Raw genomic sequence first — 26,670 nt, forward strand, 5'->3', positions numbered from 1 at the left:
GAGGAGTCAGTAGGAACCCTCACAGGCTTGTTTGACAACGTGAAGAGTTGACAGATAGTGTAAAAAGTTACTGAGTCCAAAACTTATACTCTGAAAATGACAAAACATTGTTGGAAGAGGTAAAAGTAGACCTAAGTAAACAGATATCCCATGTTCATGGGCCAGCAGACTTACTGCCCAAATCAAAAAGAATAAAATACTTAGGAATAAATGTAACCAAGGAAGTGTAAGACCTGTACACTGAAAATTACAAAACATTGATGAAAGAAATTAAAGAAGACTTAAATAGATGGAAAGACAGCCCGTGTTGACAGATGGGAAGCTTTAATATTGTTAAGATGGCAGTACTCCCCCAAGACGATTGACAGATTCAATGCAAACCCCATCATAATCCTCACGGCATTTTTGCAGAAATGAAAAAGCTGATCCTAACATTTTTAAGAAATGGCAAGGGACCCCAAATAGCCAAGACAATCTTGAAAAAGAAGAACAAAGTTGGGAGACTTGCACTTCCTGATTTCAAAAGTTAGTACAAACTTGTAATAATAAAAACAGTGTGGTTCTGGCATAAGGATAGACATATAGACCAATGGAAGAGAATTGAGGATCTAGAAAGAAACCCTATGGGCACATGTATGGTCAATTGATTTTTTTTTTTTTAAGATTTTATTTTTTCCTTTTTCTCCCCAAAGCCCCCCAGTACATAGTTGTATATTCTTCGTTGTGGGTCCTTCTAGTTGTGGCATGTGGGACGCTGCCTCAGCGTGGTTTGATGAGCAGTGTCATGTCCGCGCCCAGGATTCGAACCAACGAAATGCTGGGCCGCCTGCAGCAGAGCGTGCGAACTTAACCACTCGGCCACGGGGCCAGCCCCTGGTCAATTGATTTTTGACAAGGGTGCCAAGACTAGTCAATGGGGAGAGAATAGTCTCTTCAACAAATAGTGCTGAGGCAGCTGGACACCCACGTGCAAAAGACTGATGTTGGGTTCTTACCTCACACCAGGTACAAAAAGTCAAATCAAGATGGATCAAAAACCTAAATATAAGAATTAAAAAGAATTAAAACCATAAAACTCATTGAAGACGACATGGGGGTAAATGTCGATGACCTTGGATTTGGCACTGGCTCCTTAGATATGATACCAAAAGCACAAGCAACAAAAGAAAAAAAAAAAGATAAGTTAGAGTTCATCAAAACTGAAAACTTGGTGCATCAAAAGACACTATCAAGAAGGTGAAAAGACACCCACAGAATGGGAGAAAATATTCGCAAATCATATATCTGACAAGGGTCCAGTATCCAGAATATATGAAGAACTCTTTCAACTCAACAACAAAAAGACAACCTAATTTAAAAGTGGGCAAAGGATCTGAATAGACGTTTCTCCAAAGAAGTCAAATGACCAAGAAACACGTGAAAAATACTCGGCACCATTTGTCATTAGGGAAATGCAAATCAAAACCACAGTCAGATATCAGTTCAAACCCAATAGGATGGTTATGATCAAAATGACAAATGATAGGGGCTGGCCCTGTGGCCTGGTGGTTAAGTTCAGTGGGCTCCGCTTTGGCGGACCAGGTTTGCCGGTTTGGATCCTGGGCACAGACCTATACCACTTGTCAGCCATGCTATGGCAGCGACCCACATACAAAATGGAGGAAGATTGGCACAGATGTTAGTTCAGGGCTAATCTTCCTCAGCAAAAAAACCATAAAACAAAACCAAAAACCAGCAAATGATAGCAAGTGTTCGTGAGGGTGTGGACAAATTGGAACCCTCATACATTCCTAGTGGGAATGTAAAATGGTATAGCTGCTGTGGAAAAGTTTGGCAGTTTCTTCCCAGGTATTTCTGTTCCTAGGTTTATACCCCCCAAAAATGAAAATGTATGTCCACACAAAAACTTGTACATGAGCATTCATAGCAATATTAATCAGCCAAAAGGTCGAAACAACATAAATGTCCATGGACTGATGAATGGATAAATAAACCATGGGATGTCCATATGATAGTGTTTTATTAGACAATAAAAATAAATGAAGTACTCTTCTGTATTACAACATGCATGAACCTTAAAATGTGATGCCACATGAAGGAAGCCAGTCACAAAGGGTCACATATTATATGATCCCATTTATATGAAAAGTCCAGAACAGGCAAATCTGGAGACAGAAAGATGAGTGTTGCCCAGAGCTGGGGGTGTGGAAGCATTGGCTAAGGGGTGTGGGGTGTGAGGTTTCTTTCCACAGTGATGAGAATGTTCTAAAATTGACTAGAGATGGTTCCCCAACTCTGAATATACTAAAAGCCATTGAATTGTACACTTTAAATGGATGAATTGCATGGTATGTGAATTGTATCAGTAAAATTGTTACAAATGAAAAGTTATTGAAACAAACATAATGTACACCTAAAATTTACACAATGGTATAACCAATATGATCTCAATAATTTTTTTTAATTGAGGTTATGATAGTTTACAACCTTGGGACATTTCAGTTGTACCTTATTATCTGTCAGTCATGTTATAGGTGCACCGCTTCACCCGTTATGCTCACCCTCCAACCCCGCTTCCCCCTGATAACCACTAATCTGTTCTCTTTGTCCTTGTGTTTGTTAATCTTCCACATATGAGTGGAGTCATACAGAGATTGTCTTTCTCTGTCTGGCTTATTTTACTTAACATAATACCCTCAATGTCCATCCATGTTGTTGTGAGTGGGACAATTTTATCCTTTTTTATGGCTCAGTAATATTCCCAATATATATATATATATATATATATATATATATATATATGCCACATCTTCTTTATCCAGTCAGCAGCCGATGGGCACTTAGGTTGCTTCCGTGTCTTGGCTGTTGTAAATAACGCTGCAATGAACGTAGGGGTGCATGGGTCTCTTTGAATTGCTGATTTCAAGTTATTTGGGTAGATATCCAGTAGTGGGATGGCTGGGTCATATGGATATTTCTAGTTTTAATTTTTTGAGAAATCTCCATACTATTTCCCATAGTGGCTGCACCAGTTTGCATTCCCACCAGCAGTGTATGAGGGTTCCTTTTTCTCCACAACCTCTCCGACGTTGCTTATTTTTTGTTTTGATTACTTTAGCCATTCTAACGGGTGTAAGGTGTTATCTTAGTGTAGTTCTCACTTGCATCTCCGTGATGATCAGTGATGATGAGCATCTTTTCATGTGCCTATTGGCCATCTATATATCTTCTTTGGAGAAATGTCTGTTCATATCCCCTGCCCATTTTGTGATCGAGTTGTTTGATTTTTTGTTGTTGTTGAGTTGTGTGAGTTCTTTATATATTATGGAGATTAACTCTTTGTTGGATATGTGACTTGCAAATCTTCGTTCCTAGTTGGTGGGTTGTTTTTTTGTTTCAATCCTGTTTTCCCTTGCCTTGAAGAAGCTCTTTAGTCTAATGAAGTCCCACTTGTTTATTCTTTCTATTGTTTCCCTTGTCTGAGAAGACATGTCTGAAAAGATCCTTTTAAGACTGATGTCAAAGAGTGTACTGCCTATATTTTCTTCTAGAAGTCTTATGGTTTCAGGTCTTACCTTTAAGTCTTTAATCCATTTTGAGTTTATTTTTGTGAATGGTGTAAAAGAATGGCCTACTTTCGTTCTTTTGCATATGGCTGTCCAGTTTTCCCAACACCATTTGTTGAAGAGACTGTCTTTTCTCCATTGTATGTTCTCAGCTCCTTTGTCGAAGATTAGCTGTCCATAGATGTGTGGTTTTATTTCTGGGCTTTCAGTTCTGTTCCGTTGATCTGTGTGCCTGTTTTTGTACCAGTACCATGCTGTTTTGATCACTATGGCTTTGTAGTACATTTTCAAGTCAGGGATTGTGATGCCTCCAGCTTTGTTCTTTTTTCTCAGGATTGCTTTAGCAATTTGGGGTCTTTGGTTGCCCCCTATGAATTTTAGGATTCTTTGTTCTATTTCTGTGAAGAGTGTCATTGGGATTCTGATTGGGATTGCATTGAATCTGTAGATTGCTTTGGGTAGTATGGACATTTAAACTATATTTATTCTTCTAATCCATGTGCATGGACTCTCTTTCCATCTTTTTATGTTGTCATCTGTTTCTTTCAGGAAAGTCTTGTAGTTTTCATTGTATAGGTCTTTCACTTCCTTGGTTAAATTTATTCCAAGATCTTTTATTCTTCTTGTTGTGATTGTGAATGGGATTGTGTTCTTGAGTTCTCTTTCTATTAGTTCATTATGAGAGTACAGAAATGCAACTGATTTATGTAAGTTGATTTTGTACCCTGCAACTTTGCTGTAATTGTTGATTACTTCTAGTAGCTTCCCAATGGATTTTTTAGGGCTTTCTATATATAAGATCCTGTTGTCTGCAGATAGCGAGAGTTTCACTTCTTCATTGCCTATTTGGATTCCTTTTATTCCTTTCTCTTGCCTAATTGCTCTGGCCAAAACCTCCAGTACTATGTTGAATAAGAGTGGGGAGAGTGGCACACTTGCCTTGTTCCTGTTCTCAGAGGGATGGCTTTCAGTTTTTCCCCATTGAGTGTGATCTTGGCTGTGGGTTTGTCATATATGGCCTTTATTATGTTGAGGGACTTTCCTTCTATACCCATTTTATTGAGAGGTGTTTTTTTTTTTTTATCATAAATGGCTGTTGGATCTTGTCAAATGCTTTCTCTGTGTCTATTGAGATGATCATGTGGTTTTTGTTCCTCATTTTGTTAATGTGGTGTATCACGTTGATTGACTTGTGGATGTTGACCAATTCCTGTGTCCCTGGTATAAATCCCACTTGATCATGGTGTATGATTTTTTAACGTATTGCTATATTCGGTTTGCCAATTCTTTATTGAGGATTTTTGCATCTATGTTCATCAGTGATATTGACCTGTAGTTTTCCTTCTTTGTGTCGTCCTTGTCAGGTTTGGGGATCAGGGTGATGTTGGCTTCATAGAATGTATTAGGGAGTGCTCCATCTTCCTCTATTTTCTGGAACAGTTTGAGAAGGATAGGTATTAAACCTTCTTTGAATGTTTGGTAGAATTCTCCAGAGAAGCCGTCTGGTCCTGGACTTTTATTTTTGGGGAGGTTTTTGATTACTATTTCAATCTCTTTACTTGTGATTGGTCTATTCAGATTCTCTCTTTCTTCCTGATTCAGTTTGGGAGGTTGTATGAGACTAAGAATTTATCCATTTCTTCTAGGTTGTCCAGTTTGTTGGCATATAGTTTTTCATAGTATTCTCTTAGAATCTTTTGTATTTCTGTGGTATCTGTTGTGACTTCTCCTCTTTCATTTATGATTTTATTTATTTTAGTCTTTTTTTGTTAGCCTGGCTAAGGGTTTCTCAATTTTGTTTATTTTCTCAGAGAACCAGCTCTTTGTTTCATTGATCCTTTCTACTGTCTTTTTTGTTTCAATATTGTTTATTTCTGCACTAATTTTTATTATTTCCCTTCTTCTACTGACTTTAGGCTTTGTTTTTTCTTCTTTTTCTAATTCTGTTAGGTGTAGTTTGAGATTGCTTATTTGAGATTTTTCTTGTTTGTTGAGGTGAGCCTGTATTTTGATGAATTTCCCTCCTAGGATCACTTTTGCTGCATCCCAAATGAGTTGGTATGGCGTGTTTTCATTTTCATTTGTCTCCAGATAATATTTGATTTCTCCTTTAATTTCTTCAATGATCCACTGGTTGTTCGGTAGCGTGTTGTTCAATCTCCACATCTTTGCCCCTTTCCCAGCTTTATTCTTGTAATTGATTTCTAGTTTCATAGCGTTATGGTCGGAAGAGATGCTTGATATTATTTCGATCCTCTTAAATTTGTTGAGGCTTGCTTTGTTTCCCAACATACGGTCTATCCTTGAGAATGTTCCATGCGCACCTGAGAGAAGTATAACCTGCTGTTTTTGAATGGAGTGTTCTCTGTAGATCTATTAAGTCCATCTGGTCTAGTTTCTCATTTAATTCTACAATTTCCTTCTTGACTTTCAGTCTGGATGATCTATGCATTGGTGTTAGTGGGGTGTTGAGGTCCCCTACTATTACTGTATTGTTGTTGATATCTCTTTTTAGTTTTGTTAATAGTTGCTTTACAAAATTTGGTGCTCCTGTGTTGGGTGCATATATATTTATAAGTGACCTCAATAAAATTTTTCAAAGATTTTTATGAAAAAATGTTATTGGAACAAGAACTAGCATTTATGTTTATTGTATAAAATAGATATTGTCTAAAGTTCATCAATCAAGAAAAAGAAATGCAGGATGTTGTCTGCATTATGGAGATGAATACCATAGGAATGAAAAAAGAAATGGCTGAAGACATCACCTCTGAGACCTGGAACTGCCGGTGGGAGAGGCGCAGGCTGCTCCTCTCATTAGCTCTTCTCCTGTTTGCTTTATTACCCTGTGGGTGCAGAAACATTTCCTGCTGTCCTGTCCTGTACCGGGAAGACGCAGCCTCGGGTCCTGCGTCTCCCAGACACACCTCCCTCATCTGCCGCAACCACCTGCCACTTGCTGAGCTTCACGCCCTTCCGCTGGCCCTTAGGGAACTTGGATGCAGTGGCAGCAAACTCCATCACGACAGACATTTATTATAACCTACATAATAAAGCCAGAATCCACGAATCTAACTGATAGAAATGCAAACAAGGAGCTATGTTTTACCTATGGCTGGGAGGTTGGGAGGGGGAATGGGGAGTGACTGCTAATGGGTACAGGGTGTCTTTTTGGAGTGACACAAATGTTAAAATTAAATTGTGATGATGGTTGCACAACTCCATGAATACTAAATATTATTGTTTGTATACCAAAAACCACTGGGTTGTGTGCTTTCAATGGTAAAATATATGTTTAAAAAAATCTATGAATCCACACTGGTATACAAAAATGAATAGATAAATGATGGAGGGAGAAGAAAAACCCTTATAGTGGAATGCCAAACAATAAATATAAAAGAAATGATGGAATTAGAAAAATCACCACTTGGCAACCATTTTAGTCTAAAGTGGTTCCGACACAAATCATCCAAGGATGTTAAAACTAGAGAGTGAGAGTTTGCGAAGTAACAGAGTATTTACATAGTTTCAAAGTATCTCCCTACAGATACTTATCAGTGGCAAATAGTAAAAACGGTAAGTTTTGCTACTACTAACAAAAGCAACAGTGGAGAAAGCTGGCAGACAGCACCTTAACTAAGTGGCCCAGGTTAACACTGCCAGAGATGGGACACACAGCGGGTGCCCGACAGGTCACAGTCACTCAGCATCCCTCCCGTGGTCTTCCAGCAAAAGCGCATCCCCTGGGTCTAACCACGAGGAAAAATGTCTCCCCTGTACACTTCAAAAATGTGAGTGTCTTAATACAAAGAATGACTAGAGAAACACGGCCACCGAGGGTGGATTTGCTATAAAGGACACTGTTGAGACTATTCGCAAAGTCTGAGTAAGGTCTGTTGATTAGATCATAGGTTTGTAGCAATGTTGACCTTTTTGTGTGTTTATTTTTTTAAGACTTTATTTTCTTTAAAGCAGTTTTAGCTTCTTGATTTTGACAGTTGTATTGTGGTTACAGAAAACATCTCTGTTTTTAGGAAATACACACTGAAGTCTTTAGGGATAAATGGACATCCTGTCTGCAACTTACTGTCAACCATTCAGAAAAACTAGATGGATAGATGACAGATAAATAGATGATGGATACTTAGATCGGTATTATATGTAGAGAGAGAGACACAGACAGAGACAGAGAAGCACAAAGCAAATGTAATAAAAATCTAACATTTGGAAAAGCTGGTTGTAGCGCATCTGGGAATTCTTTGTACTCTTCTTGCCACTTTTCTGACAGTCAGAAATCATGTCAAAAATCTTTTTAAATTTTTCTTTTTTTGGTCCTTGGGCTGCCATAACAAACTACCACAAACACGGATGGCTTAAAACACGTAAATTTGCTGTCTCTCGCTTCTGGCGGTGTCAGCAGGACCTTGCTCCTTGCGAAGGCTCCGGGGAGGGTCTTTCTGCCCCTCCAGCTCCTGGTGGTGCTGGCAGCGCTTGCCTTGGCCACGGACTCCATCTTTGTCTCTGTCTTCACATGGCCTCCTCCTCTCCGTGGGCCCACGTCCATTTCTGTTTTTATGAAGACACCAGTCATACTGGGTTTAGCACTCCCGTCCCTTACCCAGTGTGACCTCATCTTCAGTTGATTATATCCTCAGAGACCCTATTTGCAAATAAGGTCCCACTCACAGTTTCCAGGGGCTGGTAAAAGTCTAACATTTGAGAATCTGGGAATCCTTACACTATTCTTGCCACTTTTGTGACACAGTCTGAAGTGATGCCAAGATAAAATAATTCAGAGCATAGTCAAAACCTCCGCAGCAGGAAACCCTCCAAGAGTGTCCCCTCCCCGAGGCTAAAGCCCAGATGCCCCTGGCCTGCAGGCCCTCAGGAGCCTCCCCTGCCCCGCCCTGACCCCCCCCCCCAACTTTAACCACGTCACCTTCCCACCTTCCTCTAGCCCCCTGAGCTTGTTCCTGCCCCCGCACTTCTCATGGCTGCAGCTTTCCTCCCCCAGAGCAAGACTTGGCTCCTCAGGCCGCACCAGTGCCTGTCCAGAGGACTTCTCACCGCCTCATCTAAGACTGGCTCCCATTCCCGTCTCTTCCCACGTTGCCGGCTTGGTCGCTCCTCACATCAGTTCTCATTCGTGGAAATTTTATTATAAAATGACAGTGTGGTTGAGCCTGTCGGCCGGAATGGGAACAGCGCAGCGGAGGGGCCCGGTTTGTCTGGATTCCCGCTGTTTCAGGGCTGGTACAAAGGCGGGCCCGTGGCGCGGGCTTGCTAAGTAATTGAGGATGAAGCGGAAGCACAAGGTGCTTGGTAAATACCTCTGCGCCTCCCTGTGCCCGGCCTGGCGACACCTCCCTCCACTGCCAGTCACTCCAGGTGCCTGAGAAACTCAGGGGTCAGGGGTCCTCCCTTCCGCCGCAGTCACCTCGAGATATGGGCTCCTTACAAGTCAAGAGCACGTGGGTTTGGAATACTGTGAGCTCCGGCCCTCCCAGGGCCTCGGGCACTGTCCTCCCGCAGCCCCTGGGGTCCGGTTGATGGGGAGAGCCTGCGTGACATCTCTGTTCTAGGCGGCTCTGGACTTCAGGCTCAGGGCCTTCCCTGCCCCGGGGCAGCGGTCACCGGGCCAGCAGACAGGGAGCTCGGATGGCGAGGCACTGAGTATTCCGGGCACCTGCAAGCCCAGGGCCTGAAGTGAGTCGTGCTAAGCCGCTGCAGGGCCGGTCCTTCCTGTCCTACCGGTCCTTCTCCGGAGGCCACACGCTTTAAAACTCATCAGTAAGGGGCAGGCAGGTGGCCCAGCAGTTAATTGCATACATTCAGCTTCCGTGGCCCGGTTTGCCAGTTCAGATCCCACGTGGGGATGTGGCATCGCTTGGCAAGCCATGCTGTGGCAGGCGTCCCATTTATAAAGCAGAGGAAGATGAGTACGGATGTTAGCTCAGGGCCAGTCTTCCTCAGCAAAAAGAGGAGGATTGGCAGCAGATGTTAGCTCAGGGCTAATCTTCCTCAAAAAGAAAAAAAACCTCATGAATAAATATTCATTACGCTCCGCAGAGAGAGCAGGTAACCCTCAGGACGCCGGGTACAGAGCGGTGGCACCAGGCCAGGACTTCGCGGGTCCGGCGGGGTGCGGGGGCGGGCGGTAGTGTTGATAGGGCCAGGGTCCCGGGGGAGCGGAGAGGGGAAGCATGGGTCCGGGTCGGGAGAAGAGGCCGTCAGGGGTCCGGAAGGTTGGGGGAGAGAAGAGGGGGATGGGGGCCCCTGGTTGCGTCAATGGAGAGTGGGGCATGGGGGCGGGGCCGTGGGGGTGGGGTGGAGGCGGGGTCCCGGGGGCAGATTGGGGATCTGGGGGCGGGCAGGGTTCCAAAGTAACCCGGGCGGGGTCCAGGGGTTGTTATGGGCTGGGGGGCGGGGCGGCCGGCAGCTGGGCAGAGGGGCGCGGCAGGCGGGGGTGGGGCAGCTCGGGGGCGGGACGAGAGCTGCGGCGGGCAGGGCGCTCAGCATCCCGGGATTGGCCGGCGCCGACCCTCCGCCCCCGTATTTCGGCCAATCGCCTTCCGCCCTGTCTCGGCCGCTGGGTCCCCGCCAGGCCGGCGGGTCCGGGGGTCTTTTCTCTGCCCGCAACTGTTGAGGGTTCAGCTCCCCGCGCCCGGACGCGCCAGGCCCGCCCCTTTCCAGCGTGTCTGTCCAGGTGAGCACCCCTGGGCCGAGACCCACGCCGTCCTGGGCGGAGGAGTCGGGCTGGGGTCCGGCCGTGGGTTCCCGGGTCGCCCCACTCCTCCCCCGGAGTTGCATCATCTGCCTGTGGACGCCGCGGAGCTGAGCCGGCGCCCCCCGCGCCCCGGACCCTCCCCCTCCAGCGCATCCAGATGGTCCTGAAGCCGGAGGTTCAGCGCCCACGTGGCCCCGGCCCCCACTCCAACCCCCGCGGCTGCGGAGCGGTCCTGGAGCGCTGCGAGCGGGAGCGTCCAGCTGGGACCCGGGGAGGGAATTCTTTGGGAGATGCGCCAATCTTTGAATTTTCGCTGCATTTTGGATGGGAAGTGGCCGTTTCGCTAATTGCTCTTTCCCGCCTCTTGAATGGGGTGAGGGTAAACATTGACGGAGTTGGGCGAGCGGCACGCGAGGTGGGTGGCCGTGGGGAAAAGGGGCGCAGGGCACGCGGGGCCCTGTCCCGGGCACGTTCTCAGGGGGTGAAGGGAAGGTGCCCTGCGATCCCCCACATCTCTGAACCCTGGGCGAGGCGAGGCTCAGCTGAGCTGGGGAGCTGGAGGGGGCTGTGGGGGAGGGGCGGGAGCGCAAAAGTTTCAGCCTCCCCAGGATCAGCTGGGGGTGACCCAAAGTGCCCCTCCCGAAGCCGGGTGACCCCAGCGGTGTCCAGATCGACTGCAGGGTCTCGATCTGCCTCCGAAAACCTCCCGCCTTGTAAGAGGAGTGCTACCGTCCGCACCTCCGGCCCTAACCTAACCCTCTCGGCGGGCGGGTGCGGGCGTGCAGGGGGCAGCGTGCCCTTGGCGGCGTCGTGACCCCAGCAGGGTCTTGCGGTTGAAGGCGCGGCCGGAGCCAGCCGGGCGGCGCCAGGTGAGGCCACCTTCCCGGGACGCACGTGCGTCCGCCCGCCAGGCGCTGTGGCCCGGGAGAGCCGAGCCCGGCCCGGTGGGCCGGAGCCCCCGGGTTCGCAACCGGGTCGCCGTGCGAGCGTCCCACCGAGTGCCTTTGTGTTCTTGCGAGACTGAGTCGGCTGCGACCTGTGTTCCCAGCTGCCCCTTACCTTGCCGGAGTTTGCGTGCGGCGAGGCAAGTAGCCAAAAAGGAGGCGCGCGGGTGCCGCGTCTACTGGGCCCGGCTACGCGGGATTCTGGCGGGGGTTGGGGTGGGGGTTGCAGGCCTCGGATGGGGAGGGAGGCGTTGGACGAGGGGGCTTTGCGGGATGAGAGAAGCCCCTCCCTGCGGGCCACCCGGGCGCACCCGGAGAGAAGTCGCTGTTCCGCTTAGGGTGGAGCCCTTTAAAAGGGCGGAGGAGAAGGCCGCGGGACATCCTTGCATGGCTTCAGGGGGACCCGAACCTCTGAAAAAGAAGAGCGTGATCCCAGACCAGAAAGAATCCCCACTCTAGGACAGAAAGGCTGTCTGTGGGGCAGAAAGGCTGGGAGGCTAGATTCGCCCGGAGAGCCTGGTGAATTTGGAAGGGGTGCAAATGGCAAAGGGTAGGGAGGTCGCTGCCTCCCTGTGGACAGGCTCTGGCCTGGGCATCTGTGGTCATCTGTGGGCGCTGGTCTGCATCTGGTCACCCGCGCTTGAAGAAGGGGAACCAGCTGGGGCCGCCTCCATCCGCCTGGGCTGCTCGACCTTTTCACAGCAAAAGTGCCTCCGAAGTGTCCTGGGGAGCAGAGGAGGTACAAGGCTGGGGCTGGGGTCCCTCCTGCTTCCAGGGTCGGCATGGGCGCTGCCCTTGGAGAACACCCTGAGCCACCTCCCCCAGCAGGAGCTCCTCCAAGCTCACAGGGCTCTAGAGTCTTTATTTTTTTGTCTTTTAGAGAGTTTTTAGATTTACAGAAAAATTGAGAAGGTAGCCCAGAGGATTCCCACATCCTTGCCCCTCACACACAGTTGCCCCGAGTTTTAACGTCTTGTATGAATGTGCCACCTCTGCTACAATTACTGCTCGCTACTGTTAACTGAAGTCCATCCTTGCTCAGATTTCCTCAGTTTCCTTTATCCTCTTTCCGCTCCAGGATTCCGTCCAGGGGGCCTCATTACATTCAGTTGTCGCGTCTCCTTCCCGAGTCTGAACTGGGGTGAATTGCAGTCCTCGGTCCGAGAGTGGTGGCTGCGTTTAGCGGTGGCCTGGCCTTCCTTCCAGGGTGGGGTCGGAGGAGGCAGCACAGGGTCTTTCCGAAGAGCGGCCGGTGCTGGCTGGACGCAGCGGCAGGGCTGCAGCCTCACCGTTGAGTATGGGCCCGCCTTTTCTTTCCTTGTTTTGATTTGTTTCCTGTCTCATCTATTTTAAGGTTCCACATGATTTTTAAAAATTGCGATAAAATAGGCGTAACGCACAATTTATCATGCTAACCATATGTAAGTAGGGTTAAGTACACTCACAGTGTGCAGCCGTCAGCATTATCTGTAGCCAAAACTTTCTATCATCTCTAACAAAGACTGTACCCATTCGACAGTGACCCCCCACCCCAGCTGCTGGTGATCTCGATTCTACTTCCCATCTATGAATCCAGGACCTCATGTAGGTGGAATCATACAGTATGTGTCCTTCTGGGTCTGGCTTATTTCACTAAGCAGAACCTTTTCGAGGCCCACACGTGTGGTAGCGTATATCAAAACTTCATTCCTTTTATTTTTTAGGGTGAAAATATATTTATTATATTTCCATTTCCCTCTTATTATTTCTATCATATAAATGTAGTCTTTTTAAAACAAGTTTAGTGAGATATCTTTGCCATATAAAAATGGTATGATGTAAGATGTCCAACTTGGTTTTTCTATATATGGTGAAAAGATCACTACAATCAAGGGAGGGGAATTGCTGAGTCTCATGGTAGTTCTGTGTTTAGCCTTTTGAGAAACCCCTAAACTCTTGTCGACCACAGCTGGTGCCTACGTTTTATGCCTGTTCTTGCTGAGCTCTTTGAATGAGTGGAGCCCCCGACTCAGAGGGGGTGGCTGAGCAGAATTCCCTGGATGCAACCACATCAGAGCAGACTCCTTGGCACTGTTTGAGGTGAGCTAAACTGACATCTCCACCCCCTCCCTTTGACAGATCCCAGCATGCTTTCCAAGACATCCCAAGCTGAAGAAGGGTGTTCAGAATGCCCCCACCTCTCAGGGGTGCACTCGGGGAAAGGGGGCCTGGAGGAGGAGCCCCCAGAGGACAAGGAAGCCAACGAGTGCCTGTGGATCCGCCCAGATGCCCCCAGCAGGTGCTCCTGGCAGCTGGGAAGCCTGATTGCTGACTCACCGCATCACCATGCTCCCTCGTAAGTCCCTGTTTATGATCCTAAGATGGTCCATCTCTTACCTGGAGGGGAAGAGTTTGTTACCTGGAGGCCACATAGCTAGGTAGACCTGGGGTGTGACCCTCCACATCACCACACTGCCTCGCAAGTCCCTGGTTTATGATCCTGACACGGTCCATCCCTTACCTGCAGGGGAAGAGTTTGTTATATGGAGGCCACACGGCCGGGTGGACTTGGGGTGTGCCCCACTCCTTGTAATCACTCTGGGTGGGTGGTGACCTGGTGCGAGGATCTTTACAGATGAGTTGACCAAGGCCCAGAGAGGCCAGGGCTTGTGTGCCTGTGGCCAGCACCTAGGTCAGCGCCTAAAAAGAGCAGATGCTGAATCAGTAGACGGATGTGCCCAGGTCACACACTTTGAGTGACGGAGTAGGGGTGAGGTTTCCAATCCAGAGCGTCTGGCTGCACGCTCACGTTTGAGGTGTGTGCTCGTGTTTTCAGTAATTAGCCTCATGCCTGCACTTCTCTACATAACTCTAGGTCGTAACCATTCTCCTGGGCAGGAAATACTTTTCTATGGTGGGCTCTTTTCGTGGTTGCACAGAGACTGTTGGGTGAATAAACTAACTCTTAAGGCATCTGTTGGGCATTTAGATGTTTGCAGTTCTCTCCTTGTGAACTGCAGTAGGAAACACCATGTCCGTTTTGTCGGTGCATCAACGACTTGATTGATCACCTGCCATCGTTGGGCCATGTTCCAGGTGCAGGAGATCGATCGTGGGGAGGCAAAAAAGACACAAATGCCTGATCATCGTGAAACTCAAACCACGCTCGCCAAGTCTTAGGATGATCTTGATTTCCTTAGAATAATCTCCCAGAAGTAGGACGAAGGAGTCAAAGAACATGCCTTTTGGATGTCTGACTCTTACTCCGTATACACTGCTCTGCCGCGTTTACGATCATTGATTTTAACATCCAGTCTGGGAGCGGGTAGGGAGATGCGCTCCTCGGTGGGCCCGTAATAGGAATGAAGGTCTGCAAATCCAGACGCTCCGAACATTAAATGCCTCCGGGTGCCGGCAGCTCAGGAGGCCGAGTTGGCTGCCAGGCGGGCGGGGTGAGCCGTCACTCCGAAACAAATGGGAGCAGTGGGCGGAAAGCCTGTGCGAAGCTGAGGTGTGGCTGCTGGGGACCGGGCGGGGGGGTAAGAGCCGTGGATCCCCCAGGTTTCACATGAGCTTCTAACCCTCGGGCCTGGGCTGGAAAGACACTATCCTATCCAGGTCATAAATCGTGTTGCATCTACCCTTCACAGAGTGGTGGAATTAGCCCTCTAGAAAGCTCTGCAGGGGTTGCTGTTCCATCTAGGAAGCGCGTGTCCTGGTTCAGGCATACGGTTCTCAGGGAGCTGGGCTCAGGCTCATCTGTGAGGAGGACACTAGACGAAGGTCCCCTGCAGGAGCTGGTCGTAGGGAGCCTGATGGTGGGAGCAGTGACGGGCCTGGCAGCCTGGGGACGGCCTCAGAACTGGTACCTGGAGAGGCGGAAGGCTGCAGCTGTGTGGATATTGGGGGGAGGGAACTCCAGCGAGTTCCGAGGGAGGGTGGGTTTAGAAAGAGGACCGGAGTGGAAGCAGCAGAGAGGAGGGGCTGTGGAGGGGGAGGGCCAGGCAGGGCCCCGTCCCTGGTCAGGAGTTTGGGTTTGTTCTAAGATGCTGTGGGGTCGGCCTCCCGAGGCCTCCTGGGCTGTGAAAGTAATCACAGTGGAGGTAAGCTGACTCCGGGCCCCTCCCTGGTAAGTTCCTTCCTGGGGCTGCTGCCCTGAGCACCTCGGGCCAGCTTCTCAGGTGGCCGCCCCCAAGGCCCGGTGCTCAGTGAAGACCCCAGACTTCTCCATGCCCTGCTCTGCAGCCACCTGCCAGCCCTGGGTTACTGCCCCACAGGTGTCCTGCCGCGGCTTAATCTAGTTGATGAATCAACCCAGGTGTCACGCCGAGGGCCTGGCCTCCCTCCAGGGCTGGGGTCAGGAGCCCTTCGCCCCAGGCCCAGGCTCTCCGTTCCCCCTACCATCCCATCCTGCAGCTCTCTTTGCCAAGCCTGCCTCCAGCGTGCCTTGGGGTGTCCCTTTAGCTCCTCGCTACCTTGGAAGGATGCAGTGGATTCCAGCTCTGCGTGTAGCCACCTATGTGGGCCGAGGGGTGGAATGCAGTGTTCCCTAGCTGCCGCAGGGCCCAGGGGAGCTGGATCACCACCTTAGGGGTTGCGCAAGGAGGCTGCCGGGTTAAGGGGTTAATGGGTTCCTGTGCCGGAGACTGGGGTTCCCTCGAGTTTGAGAACCGCGGAAAGGTAACTGAGAAATCAGGGGGCTGAGAAGCTATGGCCTGTCCTGAAACGCAGGTCAGTTGTGCATCTTCCCAGATGAATGTTTGGTGAGCGCATCCTTGGCACAGACGGGGAGAGAGTGTGGAATTGACAGCGGTCCCTGAGGGTGATGACAGAGGAAACTTCATGGGGGCCATTCAGGAAATGCCCGTGTCACAGTCGCACACACATAAGATGCTGCCCAGCTGCAGCTGTCCCACCCTCACCTGTCACCTGCCCCCAGCTTGTCGGGTGGAGGAACCTGGGGGGAGGGGACTGGTCACTGGAATGTGAGGGAGACGGCCCGTGAGGAGGAAGCCCACTGTGACCCTGGAGGCGCCCCCACCCCGGCTTTGTCCTGACCCTGACCCCAAGGGCCACAGTGACCCCGGGCAGGGTGTTTGTTCACACCGTCCGTGTCCCACCCTTTCCGAGTGAGGCCACGCATCTGGGCGGCTCTCTGCAGCCCCCGTCACTGCCTGGTGACCACACAGTCTGAAGGGTCTCTGCCCTGGGGTTGCCACCAGTTTTTCCATCAAAGAAGTGGGACATCCCAGGGCTTAGGTGCTGACAGCTGAGAGGAATTGGAGGTCACACATGGACGGACCGGGGCCTGTTGTCCTGAAGTCAGTGTTCATTTAGTTTACCTTTTTTTGTTTGGAAATAATTTAACACTCACCAGAAGTTGCAGAAATAATAAGTCCTGTGCCCCGATCACCCAGCTGCCCCCGATAACGTCCTAAGTGACCGCAATGCATTTTCAAACCTGGGGAACAGCGTCGGTGTGGCTGCGTCACCTAAGCTGCAGACGCTGCTCGTTTCCGTAGGTTTCCAGGCGCGCTCCCATGCTCACGCGCACGTGTGTGTGCGAATGTGACTGTGACCTTCCATCCATGTGTAGGTGTGTGTCCTCACCACTCAGCTCCCACATCAAAGCCAGTTCTTTGATTTATTTCTTGATTCATTTGAAACAATGCGCTGGACAGCCAAGGCTGGTCCTGTTTTCATTTGTTATCTGAATAATCATAGATTCCTCCGTTTTAGGACAAAAGCCCCTAAAATCTTGCCAGATATCCTGCAGAACATTGGGGATACCCCCATGGTGAAAATCAATAAGATCCGGAAGAAGTTTGGCCTGAAGTGTGAGCTCCGTGAGTACCGGGATCCTCTGTCCTACCCTTGGCCCAGCAGCGACTCAATGGGCCTGGGTGGCGGGGGCCCCTCAGACCCTCCTGGGGGCAGAGAGGCCAGGAAACAAGCTGGTTAATGAAGGACTGAGACACATCAGGTACGATCCGAAAATGATCCGACAGGGTGACTGAGCTGGCCGCTCTGGGACCAGGTTTCCCGTGAACCGTGCCCAGGATGAAGGAGAGAGCGTTCCAGACCCGGGAGGCGGAGGAGACTGGCCCTACTCAGCTGTGGCAGGAGGGGGACCCCAGACCCGAGGAGCGGCTGTTCCACCTTAGACTTCTCTGGGGAGGATAGACCAGCTGCTGCCGGGCTGTGGGACCACGGGATGGTCTCAGGCATCCGCTGGGCAGAAGTGGTTATCTCTGTTCCCCTCATTTTGTGGGCACAGAGAGGTCATCTGTCATTTATGAGACAAAGAATGGGAATTTGGGGGGGTGTCTGGCCTTGTCCTAGGTGAACAAGGGGGTCACCTGGGAATCTTACCTCAGTCATATGGGGAAGGGGCTTCTTTGCAGGAAGCTGTTTCCGGGAACACAGAGGGTGGGGGGTTTCTTCACCGACACGGAGCCCCAGTAGACTTCAACTTTGTCACAGAGGAAGTGGCAGGTGAAGAGGCCACAGAGGAGGAGCAGGAGTAGTGGGCTGGGCAAAGTGAGCTCGAGGGGACAGACCAGAAGAGCGTGGGGTGGGCATGAGCAGGCCCTCAGGGTCAGCTTGTTGGGAGTGGCACCACTGGGGGGAGGGCTACGGCCATGATGGCTGGTTCCCCTGGGGCATCATCCTCAGATGATCCCCCCAAACCTCTGGAGAGAGACTCTTCTGAGAAGCAATGAGCAGTCCACACCCCCCGGCACGGCTGGACACGCAGACTGCATGAATGGCCCCAGGAGACCATCCCAGCCCAGGGGCGCCTGCTCTGTGCTATTTATCAGATAGTAGAGACCATTAACTAGTGCCCAGTGGGGTTGGCCTGCTGCATCAGCTTGGCAGTAGCCCCTGAAGTAGGTGTCAGTGTTTCCATTTTACAGATGGACAAACCAAGGCTCAGACAGGTCAGCGCAGATCCCGGCTGCATGCTGGCCTTCCCAGGGGAGAGCCAGAATTGTCTGACTAAGTCTTTCCAGTGTGGGAGCTGGAAAGGTCCTGGGCGTGGGTCCTGCTGAGGGGTCAGGCACTGGGGAGCCCACACACATGTGCACACATGCACACTGTCCCCGCCGGGCCCTCTCCTGCTTCTGGGAGAGAAAGTCTGTCCAGTGGTGGGATTTCAGAAACGAGGACGAACTAGGAGGGAGGTGGTTTTCCTTTGCTGTTGGCCGGCCCTGGGTCCTCCCAGTCTCGTGGGATGCAGTGTCTCCCCCTTTACAAACACGGCATCTTTCTAAGGGATGGGAGGGCATCCTCCCACAAGGAAAGACAGAAGCAAAGGCCTTGGCCCAGGAGAGGATGTCTCGTCGGCCAGGTCGGGGAGAACAGAGAGCCCCGTGTCACTGGGCCTTTGTCCCAGGGGAGGAGGACGATGGGAGGAGGCCTGCAGGGTGTGCAGGTCCCGGTCAGGAGCTGTGATCCAGGGGCCGTGGCTGCAGGACATCAAGTCGTTGGCAGGGCCGTTGGGTATGGCTGGGCCATCTGCCCCGCATTCAGGGGCTCAACTCAGCGGCCCTTTCACGCCAACAAGTCACTGTTGGGACTGGGCTGCCCCTCGGGAGGGGGGTTCTGATCCATCCACCCAGCGGGGGCTCCTTGGGATGCTTCTGTGTCATCCACTCGGAGTTGCCACGTGGTCCAAGGCAGGTGGGATGGGCGGGTGGGAGAGGCTCCGAGGGGCGAGCACCCTCGTGCAGGTGCAGGTGGGAGGTGGCAATGGAGAGGGGACGATTTACAGAACCAGAAAGACCCGGCCTGTCTCTGCCTCCCGGGGGGCGTCAGGTCCTGGGGAGGGAGAGCAGGACCAGTCTGGGCTCACGGCCTCTTCCTCCTCGTGATTCCTCTCTGGCTCCCAGTGGCCAAGTGCGAGTTCTTCAACCCGGGCGGGAGTGTGAAGGACCGCATTGCCGTGAGGATGATCGAGGACGCCGAGCGGGCTGGGATTCTGAAGCCTGGGGACACGATCATTGAGCCGACATCCGGGAACACAGGTGGGTGCTGAACAAGCCAGGAGGTCCTCTGGCCTGGGGTGACCTGCTGCCGCGTGCGCTGGCCTCCTTCCTGGCAGCTTCCTCAGCCCCTGGTGTGCAGGAGCCCGCCTCCCTGCCGTCTTGCCACCCAGGCCTGCGTCGATGATGTTGGGGTCTTCACGAGCAGCTACGCTGGGACTGAAAGTGTGTCTTCGTGTCCCAGAGCGGAGGTGGCAACTGCCGCAGCCTGGGGGCTCAGCCAACCAGAGAGACTGGTTCTCTCACGGTTCTGGGGCCTGGAGTCCGCCGTCCAGGTGTCTCCTGAGGCCTCTCCTTGTAGACGCCGTCTTCTCCCTGCGTCCTCACCTGGTCATCCCTCTGTGTGTGTGTGTCCTGGTCTCTTCTTACGAGGACACCAGACATATGGGATTAGGGCCCCCCGTATGATCTCATGTAACCTTGATCGCCTCTTCAAAGACTGTCTCCAGATGCAGTGACACTGGGGTGCTGGGGTTAGGACTCCAGCATATGAATTTGGGGGACACAGTTCTGTCCATAACACTCTGCCGTCTAGCCCCCTGAGTTCCTGTCCTTCTCTCATGCGAAATACACTCACTCCCATCTCAACAGCCCCGAAAGGTCCTACCCCATTCCGGCATCTACTCTAAGTCCACAATCTCATCTAAATCTCATCTCCATCAGAGGGGTGAGACTGGAGGCGCCATTCATCCTGGGTGGAATTCCCCTTGAGGTGGAAACCCGGGAGACAGGACAAGTTATGTGCTTCCAACGTACGGTGGCGGGACAGGCATGATGGACGTTCCCATTTCAGAAGTGAAGGAGCGACAGGTCCCAAGCGAGTGTGGAACCCAGCGGGCGGACTCCATTAGGACTCCAGGCTTGACAGCCATGCTCTTGGGCCCAGCACGCTGTCTCTGGATGGTGGCCCTGACCCCTCTGGAACCAGGGAGGAGGCACCTCGGGCCTGTGCCCTCTGGGCCGTGGTGGGAGTGGCAGCCTTGCTGACATCTAACCCCCTCAGGTTCATTCGGTCTCTCGAAGGATCCTGCATTTTCACAGTGAGCTCCACCGTGTTGGCTCTTATTGCTCTCGTTGTGTGGGTTTCATCATCTCCTGCAGTGCTCAGGACCCGGCCTGGAGCCAGCCACAGCTGGAGGAATTGGAGTCCACCTGCGTTCTCCCCTCTGCCTCTCCTCTCTGAGCTCACTCACCTCTTTGTTTCTACCTCCAGCATTCTCTCTCCTCCCCTCACTGGGGGGCAGAAGGGGATGACGTGGGCATTTCTGGGATCTTGCAGGGCCATCTCCCAGGGCCTTCACAGCTGGGGGCAGGGCTGCAGGTGCACGGGGCAGGATCCAGGGGTTCCGTGGTCCCCCTTACCCTGTGTGCTGTCCCCAGGGATCGGGCTGGCCCTGGCTGCCGCTGTGAAGGGTTACCGCTGCATCATCGTGATGCCGGAGAAGATGAGCATGGAGAAGGTAGGCGGGCCGGGCGGTGCCGTCTCCCAGGGACCCCTGCCCCTGAGCAGCAGCCTGGCAGGCGGATGAACGCAGCGGCTTCCTCTGCAGGTGGACGTCCTGCGGGCCCTGGGGGCCAAGATTGTGCGGACGCCCACCAACGCCAGATTCGACTCCCCTGAGTCGCACGTGGGTGTGGCGTGGAGGCTGAAGAACGACATCCCCAATTCTCACATCCTGGACCAGGTGAGGCTCGGGGCCTGGGGGACAATGTGGGCATTACCAGCGGGATCTCTGTCGGCGTTTGGGGGTGGGGCCGCCTCTCCAGGATTGGGGCTGCAGAAGTGACTGGTGCTCAGGCACGTGGGCGCTGGCTTCTCCTGGCCGGGTCAGGTCCTCTGGCATGCAGCTGGCGGGATGGGCTGAGCCCGTGGCTCTCTCTGTCCGTGCCAGCCTCCGCGGGCTCAGTTCAGCATGCTGGCTGGGCCTGCCCTTTGCAGAGGCCCTAAAGCTCTCTACAGGCATAAGATGCATAGAAACCTTTCTACCGGAAGCTCTTCTGTCTCACCCATTTCACTTCTGGGCTAATTCTGGAATCGCATCTTCTGGAGAGCTGGAGCTGGGTTTAATGCTCTGCACCTGCTGAGGGTCCTGAAACTGCCTGTGCCGTTGGCCCCTCTCCCTGAGCTGCTGGGCCCCCTGCGGCCTGCACTGAGCTGTTTGCCTGCTGTCCTGGGGCTGCTGCCGGGTCAGTGTATTTCACCTCCCTCATGACCTCTTTGCTCTCTTTCTGCACAGTACCGCAACGCCAGCAACCCCCTTGCTCACTATGACACCACTGCTGAGGAGATCCTGCAGCAGTGTGACGGTGTGTATTTCTGTCTTAACCCCTCTGTCCATCTTGCCTGCATCAATCCCTGATTGCCTGGGAGAGCACAAGTCACTTACCCCCTCCTTGGTAAACTCCTAATTCATCCTTCCAAACCCAGCTCCGATGTCCGCTCTCTGGGAAATGCTCTGTAGAACGTTTCCCTAGAGCAGTTTCCTCCCTCTGTTGTGCTCTCTTGGACTTTGCCTGGCCTCTCCTGTAACACCAAACGTACCATTCGGTCGTATTGATTTTCCCAGCAGACTGTCCTGCAGACCCGTGGGACCCCCGAGTGCAGGGTGCGAGGTGGTCCAGGCTGGTGCTGGGCTCGCAGCCAGGGCTTTAGTTACTGAACGGCCCTCGGCGTCAAGCCCCAACCTGGGCGCTGAATTCAGCCTTCGGGTTTTCTCGTCTCCAGAACCAGGGTGGTGACGTCAGCGACTGGCTGACTCTCTGTGTGGACTTGCGTCTCTTGGGAGCCTTTCCTCACCTCGGGTGCCCCGGCCCTCGGGGTCGTGATGTTCTTGGACAGGCTGTTTCCCTGGGAGATTTTAGGCAGAAGTTGCTGGGGTTGGCAACTGTTTGGAGCCTGGTGCTGCCCCGAAGCGCAGGCTCATTCCTCGCCCGGAAGCCAGGCGGCAAAGTCCAGGCATCTGCTGCCCCGGGCTTCATGTGTGAGAATTCCTCCCTTTGGCACAGCCTCTGCCGGGCACAGGTGCCACGCCGACCTGTCTGCAGGAGGCCGAGCTGGCGCCCTGCAATCGGAGAGCAGGATGGTTTCCGAGCCGAGCCCGAGTGCCTGAGTGTGTTTCCCTTGATAATTCAGTGCACTTAATCCCATCGTCCAAAACCGAACAGCCTAAGATGGTGCACAGCGAAGAGCCCGGCTCGTCCCTGAGCCACCTGTGCCCTGTCCCTGTGCCACCACGCCTCTGGACGGGCTCTGTGGATCCATAGCAAACCAGGAGGATTTCGGTGGCTGCATGTCATTGAGAAAAGACTCAGTGCAAGTCACTGGGTCCCTGTCACTGTGAACGCTTTTTAGAGATAAAGGACTGTGATGAGAGGCTGTTGACCTCTGAGAATAGTTTATATTTTGAACTTTTTGGTAACTTGCCTTCATTTTGGTTGAGCATGTTTTCAGTTATTATTAAGAGTGGTGGGCCGGCCAGGTTCCAGCCCGAGAATGTTCTCCCTGATGGGCTCTCCTCCCAACAGGGAAGGTGGACATGCTGGTGATCTCAGCGGGCACGGGCGGCACCATTACGGGCATTGGCAGGAAGCTAAAGGAGAAGTGCCCTGGATGCAGAGTGAGTGAGCGGGGTGGCGGGGGCCGGGGGAGGCACGCGGCCCTGCCCAGGAGAGGCAGGCTGGACGGCCTGCACTGCCCACCTGTGGCTTGAACTGCGGCTGGGGCTCAGTCATCGAGTCCTTGGCGTTGGCCCCCTGAGGGGACTCTGCGTTAGAGCTGAAAGTGCTCGTTCCTGACGTTTCTGCCTAGGCAGCCTCAAATCCTATACAGGGTGTGTATCTGCACCTGCCTGGGAGATAAAGGACCCAGTGAACCCCCGACCCAGATTGGGAGAGTGGATTTGAGTGGCCTCCAAGGATCATTCCAGAAGCTCTAAGCTCTTAGGCTCAGGTCCCGCGGCTGCCCACCTGGGGCTTTGAGAGTCGGGGAAGGGCCTGGATTTGAGGCTGAGTGTGGACCTGGGAGGGCTTGTGTCATACCCAGCTCATGTGCTGGGCCCATCTTCTCCCTCTGACGGTTCCTGTGCCGTCCAGGAAGAGCTCTGTGTTAGCACCGCCTCTCGTCCCCACGACTCCGGCTGTCCCCCAGGGTGGTCTCTCGGGGCTGTCCTGGGGTGCCCTGCACAGGAGGAGCTCCCCTGGGAAGCCGCTTCCCCCCGGCGTCCCCTGAGTGCCCCGAGCTGGACATTTACCTTGTGATCTCCCAGGGCCTGGGCCTGGGTTTCTCAGTTTGGAGTCTTGCCCCAGAGGCCTGGGAACAAGGCCGGCATCCCAGAGACAGATCGTTAACTGGCACCTGTTAGCGGCAGGCTTGGCCGCCCTGATGGTCGCTGGGCAAGTCCAGGTGCGACTTTTGCCAGACTTGATCCCTCCTCCCACCCACCCTGCAGATCGTCGGGGTGGATCCCGTAGGCTCCATCCTGGCAGAGCCTGAGGAGCTGAACCAGACGGAGCAGACGGCCTACGAGGTGGAGGGCATCGGCTATGACTTCGTCCCCACGGTGCTGGACCGGAAGGTGGGTGGCCGGAGCGCTCCCTCTGCAGGGCGGGTGCGGTGACCAGCCGGCCCTCAGGGCACGCCTGACCACAGGCAGCCGGCCCAGCTTTCCTCCCGAGTGGGAACAGAGAAGTGAGCGCTGTGGCAGCAGGGAGAGGAAGCGTAGTCTGCAAGGTCCAGACTAGGTAGCAGGCAGTGCTGTACTGAGTAGGTGCCATGACGCCGCTCAGCAAAGACACCGAGACAGCTGGCGACCAGTGTGCAGCCCTGTGCACAAGGCAGGCACTTGCAGAGGGAGGGAGCGCCGGGCAGTGGGGCAGGTGAGCAGGAGGGTGGGGGAAGTAACGACCCAGGACAGGCTCTTTTTAAGGACCCTAAAGGGTGCTTCGGTCTGAGGGACCTACAGCGGACCCTGCAGGGACACCAGGCCGTGCAGTGCAGAGGGGCGGGTGCGGTGGTTTTAGTTGCTGTGTTGCAACAGGGAGAGGTAGAGTTCTGGGTTTGTGTACGTGAGTCCCGGATTCCAGAAGAGGGGCTGTGTCCACGGAAGATCGCGGCTGCCTGGACCAAGGTCGTCTGTGAGGTTGCAAACGTGGGCTGTGGAGCCCCCACCCCCACCGCACAGCTGCTGGAGCCACTCCCGAGCCTGTCCCCTGGGTCCTGCCTGCAGGTGGTGGACAAATGGTTCAAGAGCAATGATGAGGAGTCCTTCACCTTCGCCCGAATGCTGATCTCGCAGGAGGGACTGCTGTGCGGTGAGCGGCAGGCGGGTGGGTTGTGGGGTGGCAACAGGGTGCAGAGAACAGACAGGGTGCTGTCCATCTGCCCTGGCCCTTCATAAGGTTGGCCTGCCTTTCCTCCAGTTCGAGGCTGGGTCACCTGCACTGGTGTGGGCAGGAGGCCATGGGGCAGGGGCATCGAACGCCCCTCCAGTGTGTGGAGGAGAAGGGTCCATATTCCTGGGGTCCCTGGGGTGCACATGCTCTGTTTTTGATGTGTAACACCTTTTCTGGGGAGGGGGCCATGGCACCCAGACCTGAGAGGGAAAGAGCAGGAGATGTGAGGGGGCTGGGGTCTGTGACCTGCTGGCCTGAGAGACGAAGTAGGCTGCTGGGGCCTTGGCCCCCCTGCAGAGCGGGCCCTGGAGCTGGGGGTGAGTGGCGTTGGCCCCGCCTCCCCCCCAGGACTGTCCTGGCAACATGGGCCTCTGTGCGGTGGGTTTTGGGGTGAGGCCAATGCTCTTGGGACACGTTGTTTTCAGTCAAGACCAGCACTGACCTTGGGGTGGGGTCTCCCCATCCGCGGGGGTCCGGGGCTGGACTGGGGTGGGAGAGGCTGGAGGGTGTGGTCACTCGGGCGTCTGAGCCGGAAGGAGACGGGCAATGTGCCCACGCACTCTCCCTCCTCTGGGAGCCCCGAGGCCCGTCCGGGCCCCACAGGGAAGAGGCTCGACCTCGATCCAGGGGACTTGCGTGCAAGAGGATGCACAGCGAATCCGCTTTAAATCTCCGCGGGAATATAGCAGGAGGTCATTTGAGATGTGCCTTTGCTCCGTGTTGTGTCACCTCGGGGGTGGGGACAGAGGAGATGGAAGGAAATCAGCCCTCAGCGTGGCCGGGTCCCTGGACAGCCGAGCCCCAGTTTAGAGATCGGAAACCAGCCCCTGTGATTGGAAAAACCTTTCCAAAAGGATGTTGTCGTGAAAAGGCAACTTTGTTCTTCGTAGTCGTTGCCCGTGTGGTGCTCCTGGTGTGTCCCCGCTTCCCGTCGTCACTGCGCATGGAGCCTGAGCGTGGATGCTGGCAGCAGGCCCGCCTCCACCATTTAGGAGGAAGGGCCCCTTTTCCTGCGGGGTGCACTCTTGGCGGCTCCGTCGCGCCTCCTTAGCGCGGCCCAGAGGGGCTGCAGGCGCACGGCAGAGCACAGTCACTTCTCGGGATCCGTCCCTCTGCCTCTGACCCGGGCTCCTGGGCCGGGGATGGCTGGTCTGCAAAGTGGGGAAGGGCGTCGTCTGCCTGGCGGGCGGCTGTGGGCGGTCAGTGACATGAGGCCGTGCTGGGCTCCCTGGTGCTTGGGTGGGTCTCGCGGCGTTTTCCTGGGGGCACCAGCCCCGCCCTACTGAGCGGCGTCCCGTTGGCTCCAGGGGCTCTGTTTCCTTGGGGAGGGTTTAGTCATGAAATCCTGAGCAGACATGAAACTCAGGGGGACGAGAGGCCCATAGCTGGATGGGGAGGAGCTGGGTCCTCCCAGCACGGAGCCCAGCGCCTCCTCCAGAGGCAGCCACGGCAGCAGGTTCCCCGCGGATCCCTCCAGCACGTGTCCGGGTGTGCAGGTGTGCGTGCAGATGCGTGTGCACACATGCACACTGCAGTCTGACTCACGACCCCCTCGGCAGGTGGCAGTTCGGGCAGTGCCATGGCCGGGGCCGTGAAGGCCGCCCAGGAGCTGCAGGAGGGCCAGCGCTGCGTGGTGATCCTGCCCGACTCGGTTCGCAACTACATGTGAGCCTCCCTCCTGCGCCGTCCTCGGAGCTGTTGCTGCTCCCTCTGTGCTCCCTGAGATCCGACAGCAAGAAGGAGGGCGGGGTGGGGGTCCGCGGGTCTGGGAGCTCTGCTTTTCCCTCCGGGCCCCTCCAGGCTGGGGCGCTCATTTCTTCATCCAACCTTGTCCCCTTGGGTCTAAGATCCGCATTTCAAAGGCAGCTCACGTTCGCGGTGGCAGCGGGCACGTGCCTGGTGGAGCCCCGTGTGCAGGCGGCTCTGCTTCCATCGCAGCCCCGAGCCCCCCTGCCCTGAGAGCCACAGCCGAGGGAGGGGGAGGGGGCGCCACCCTAAGCGCGCCTCCTTGCCACCCC

General features: G+C 53.6%; 1 protein-coding gene across 10 annotated transcripts in view; it reads left to right on the plus strand.

Moving 5' to 3' along the window:
• The first annotated feature begins 7,524 nt into the window (after positions 1-7,524).
• Positions 7,525-26,670, plus strand: part of LOC103545475 (cystathionine beta-synthase-like protein) — a 41,093-nt gene continuing 21,947 nt past the window's right edge. For 3 of the 10 annotated variants that reach the window (XM_070597610.1, XM_070597606.1, XM_070597609.1), the window contains exons 1-11: positions 7,525-9,644; positions 13,356-13,572; positions 16,956-17,062; positions 19,109-19,243; positions 20,642-20,721; positions 20,812-20,946; positions 21,499-21,568; positions 22,787-22,878; positions 23,710-23,835; positions 24,487-24,571; positions 26,212-26,317. In XM_070597610.1, coding sequence (XP_070453711.1) covers positions 9,512-9,644; positions 13,356-13,572; positions 16,956-17,062; positions 19,109-19,243; positions 20,642-20,721; positions 20,812-20,946; positions 21,499-21,568; positions 22,787-22,878; positions 23,710-23,835; positions 24,487-24,571; positions 26,212-26,317 — 1,286 coding nt within the window. In that variant the 5' untranslated portion in view covers positions 7,525-9,511. Of the gene's footprint in view, positions 9,645-10,045; positions 10,273-12,315; positions 12,533-13,355; positions 13,573-16,955; positions 17,063-19,108; positions 19,244-20,641; positions 20,722-20,811; positions 20,947-21,498; positions 21,569-22,786; positions 22,879-23,709; positions 23,836-24,486; positions 24,572-26,211; positions 26,318-26,670 lie in introns of those variants that run through there. The other 7 variants (XM_070597614.1, XM_070597607.1, XM_070597611.1 and 4 more) reach the window with 4 other exon arrangements.

This window comes from Equus przewalskii, chromosome 27 (assembly GCF_037783145.1).
Source record: "Equus przewalskii isolate Varuska chromosome 27, EquPr2, whole genome shotgun sequence".
NCBI lineage: Eukaryota > Metazoa > Chordata > Mammalia > Perissodactyla > Equidae > Equus > Equus przewalskii.